General features: G+C 36.0%; 1 protein-coding gene across 1 annotated transcript; it reads right to left on the bottom strand.

Moving 5' to 3' along the window:
- Positions 1 to 1,676: 1,676 nt before the first annotated feature.
- On the bottom strand, positions 1,677 to 3,995 carry LOC100802986 (UPF0496 protein At4g34320). The gene is made up of 2 exons (XM_003529148.5): positions 3,499 to 3,995; positions 1,677 to 3,056 (listed from the first exon to the last, which is right to left on the bottom strand). The coding sequence occupies exon 2, from the start codon at positions 3,036 to 3,038 to the stop codon at positions 1,923 to 1,925; it is 1,116 nt and encodes a 371-aa protein (XP_003529196.1). The 5' UTR covers positions 3,039 to 3,056; positions 3,499 to 3,995; the 3' UTR covers positions 1,677 to 1,922.
- Positions 3,996 to 4,265: the final 270 nt, after the last annotated feature.

Here is a 4,265-nt window from a genome sequence, read left to right as displayed (position 1 = left end):
TTCGAGCCAAGAGACACTTGACAGCAGAAATGTAGCTTGTGCCTTATTGAGCCCAAAAGCATCTTACATGCTCTGAGGGATTGCAGTGTTGCTAAGACAATATGGCAAGCTATTAGTGAGAAAGATCTGGGTCCTAATTTCTTTCACTTAGACAAAGACAATTGGATTTGTAGCAACAATCAAGAGAACAGGTGGAGTTTATCATTTGTCAGCACAATTGAGCACATTTGGCACTAGAGAAACAAAGCTAATTTTCAGAATAAGAGGTCTAATCCCACTAGTTTGGGGTACTAGGATTCATGCTGGAAATCTTTTTGGCTTTTTACTCATCATTTGCGGGTTCTCCTCACTCAAATCCATTTCCCATACACCCACACACATGCTCCAACATCCAATTCTCCCTCGTCAATGTTCTTAATTAAATAATAATGCTGCTGCTCCACCCCCCTCCTTCAATCCATCCAACCCCCCTCATCCCCGAAGATCTGGAAGGTCTCTCTGGACATTTGTCAACCCCTGAATCCCAAACTGAAACCCCCAAAGATAGGGAGATTAGTGGTCAGAACAATAAGTGTTGTTGCAGTGGGTAAACATGGACAGGATCTACGATTTTGTGTTTTGGTTAAGGAAATAAATAGACCTAGTATGTTGGTAAAGAAAAGAAATAGAAGAATAAAGATGACAGACATTCAAACTTTTTAAGCCATGTGTTTTGTCGATATTGACTGAAATGGAAATGTTCATTTCTAAGGGAAATGGAAAAGATTTGAATGCCTTTTCTAACAGTTTCCTGTAATCTTTCTTACAAGGGTGTCAGTGAAGGTTCACGAGATGTCAGTATAATATATTTCAAACAATTAAGGAGAGTAAGTATAATGAATAAAAATGAGAGATATCTAAGGAAATGTGGCAAAACTTCCAAAAGTGTCAGCATAATATACTCTATTTTTAAATCTTAACTAGAAAAATAGATGGAACATACAAGGATGTTTCATGAAAAAAGAAAAAAAAAAAAACACTACCATTGCCTGGAAGGGAAGAAACATACTGCTTTAAAAATCCTGGTTCTCAGAAGAATTCATTACAGGAAAAATTTATCTACATTAGGCAATAGTCAATGATTTCAGATGATACTCCTAATACATTTTGTCAATCAAATAAATTAAAATCCAAAACAATTTTAGTACTGGCATAGCATGTCAAAACCTGTTAGAGAAATAGCCAGGTTCCCATAAACCGGAAAGGAAGACTTCCTCCCCTTTAATTTTAGCAATGCCATTAACATAATTAAGAGTGATGGAAATCATTTGGTAGCAGATGAAAAGAAATGCATGCTTCTAACACTATTTTAATACACCCTATACCAGTAACTAAATTTATATTTGAAACTTCGAAAATGATGTAGGTCTCATTCCTTATTTAATGAAGTCACTCATAATTTTATAATTTTTAACAAGTTTCAACTAATAATAAAAAATTGTGGCAAAAAGTGTCTGAGAATGTGACATTAGCATGCCTCTGCAGAAAAAATCATTTTTGGGTGTATTTTGATTGTAAGTAGCTTTACTTTATGTGCCAAGTGAGCCAGATGAAAAACAATCAATCATCATGTCAAGTTATTTTAAGACTCAGATAATAGTTCTACCAAAAAACAAGATGCTAAACACAAATATATCTATCTCACCAAAAAAAACAAATGCATACATTGGTACTCTATTGTCTCAAAAGAATAAGTTTTAGCTTCTTACACATACCAAAGGACTATAAGTCAGTAATTTCCAATTATTTACAACATAAACCCAAGTTTTCATGAATCAATGATAACTGAATCATAAAATTTCATCAGAAACAGGAAAAGAACAGATGAATTCTCCTAGAAGCAACAATTACATGAAACTGGTTGACAACACCGAATAACATCTTCAGGTGTGGGGAAGCTTTATGATTTTTTGTAGAACCACAGTCCTAGCCCTTATAATGTCTCGGCTACACGTATCAGCTTGTAATCCTAAATCTTCAACATTCTTCATAAAAACTCCCAACTTCTTCTTGATCTCCTCTATTGCAACCTTCACAGCTTCTTCCTCAAGGGCAAATTCCACATTCTGAAATAGAGACTCGATTTCAACTTCCAGCCGATCAATGAGAACCCGAATGTTGTCCAAGTCCTTTATAGCAACATAGGCGCCAACTTGCATAGAGATGGCTACTTCCTTATGTCCTTTCATAGCATTTTCATAGTTCTTCAACAAGGAGTCAATCCACTTTCCCATTGAACCTATTGGGATTGCAGTAACAGCAGCTAGAGCAGCTGCAACATGTGGAGTAGCAATTGCTGCAGCCACAACTGAGCAGATCAACACAGCAGCAACTGTAGCCGCAAATATCACACTTGAGACCTTCCTCCAGGTATGGATTTGTTTTACCTTCTTATCGAGCTTGCTTTGTCGTACTCGCAACTTCTCAAGCATGAGTATCTGTTGATTGTAAACAGATTGATACATTTGGAAGAATTCTTCAGTGAAAGGGTCACCAGCTGCCTTGAAATTCTTCAGTTCCTGTAATGTCCTCGTATAGCGTGTCTCTCCCAAGCTGGTTTCCTCTTCAAACTGCTGAAGGGCCATGAGAATAAGCAATTGGTTATCCCTAGCTCGCTTCAGGCACTTCTCTAATGCAGTACAGAAATCTAGAGTCTGCAGGCTATTATCAAAGTATTCCTCAACAAGCTCAAACAGTTCTGGGTTCTTCCATATATCTTTCTTACAGTCTAAGATCACCTTGACAACTTCCTGATTCATCTCGAGAAGGCATTCTGTGACTTGTTTGAGAGACTCAAACGAAAGGGATCGAACCTCAACTCCAACAGCAAGAGTATTAATGACTTGATTTGCTCGAGCTTGAATGGTGGTATTAAAGGACTGCAAATCAGAGTCAAGCTTGCAGGCAGCCTCATATGACCTCAATTCAGTTGCCATATCAGCATTGATGTTAATACCAGATGATGTTTCAGGGGTCTTCTTGCTCATATGGCCCCCCATTTCTTCAATTCAAATGATCTAATAAAGAAAAAAGCAGAACCACTTTATGAGGGGGGGAAAAACCATCAGTTCCACCAACAGATTCCTTAACCAATTGATAAAGTGAAAAGTACCCAGCTTATGATTATGGGTTCAATATTTGGAAAACAAAAATCGTGGCCTAATCCCAACAAATTTGAGGGCAAATACAATCAATTTCAAACAAACCAATTACCAATTGCACACACGAGAAACTTTACCATATCACAATCAACTTTAATTGTTATCTCATAGATTTGCACACATAAGAAACTTTACCATATCACAATCAATTTCAAACAAACCAATCAATGGATACTAATACTATTGCTATCTCATATCACAGTAACCATAAAAAGAACAAGACTCCATGTTATGAAGAATAATGAACAATTGGAATGAATCAAGCAGACCCAGATGGAGAATTTCGTGAAGTTCAAACCTTTGAAAGTGATTGAAGAAGATAAGAGGTCCCAGACAGTGATTAAGAGAATAAATAGCTTGATCTAACAACCGATGATGGTTTCACCCTTTGAATCTCTTTCTAAAAAAAGGGAAAGAACTTGAGTGAGGCTAAAGGTGGGGAATGCAAGATCTTGAAGACAATTAGAGCTTCTATTTATCAACAAATGTGGGAGCTTTGTGGTGTGTGAATGACTTGCACGCATAAGAAAATTAATGCACAAACGCGGGAAGCAAAGCAATGCAACTTCTCTCTCTAGAATCTTAGCTTCTCTCTCTTCAAAATTTGCATCTGGCCTCCCCGTGTAATGTGAACTGCAACGATGTTGCTTTTAATAACGCGCAAAGTAACAATGAACACAAAGACAAAGGTTAATCAAGGTGAAGTAGCCCAAGTCTCAACTAGGGAACTTTTTGGAACAACAAAATTAAAAAGTGAAACAACAAAAATGGAATCTTTTTAGATTTTGCGTTTTTTGTTCAACAAGTTTCCTCATGTGAAAAAACTCCTGAAAAGTGAAAACACGGTTTGTGTTTTCTTCCCGAGATTACCAAAATATTATTATTGTCAACAATTTTCTTAAGTTTTCTCTTTAAAAAAAAATAGTTTTTTAAGTTTAATTTTCAAGTAATTTCATTTATATAGTTAACTAATTACCAACAAGGTTAACACTAATAACAACTTGTAATTCAGGATTTGAATCTTAAATAAAATAAATTATATTAAAAAAGAAATATACAAGATGT

This window comes from Glycine max, chromosome 7 (genome assembly GCF_000004515.6).
Source record: "Glycine max cultivar Williams 82 chromosome 7, Glycine_max_v4.0, whole genome shotgun sequence".
NCBI classification, from domain to species: Eukaryota; Viridiplantae; Streptophyta; class Magnoliopsida; order Fabales; family Fabaceae; genus Glycine; species Glycine max.
This window is presented reverse-complemented; position numbering and strand designations above follow the sequence as displayed.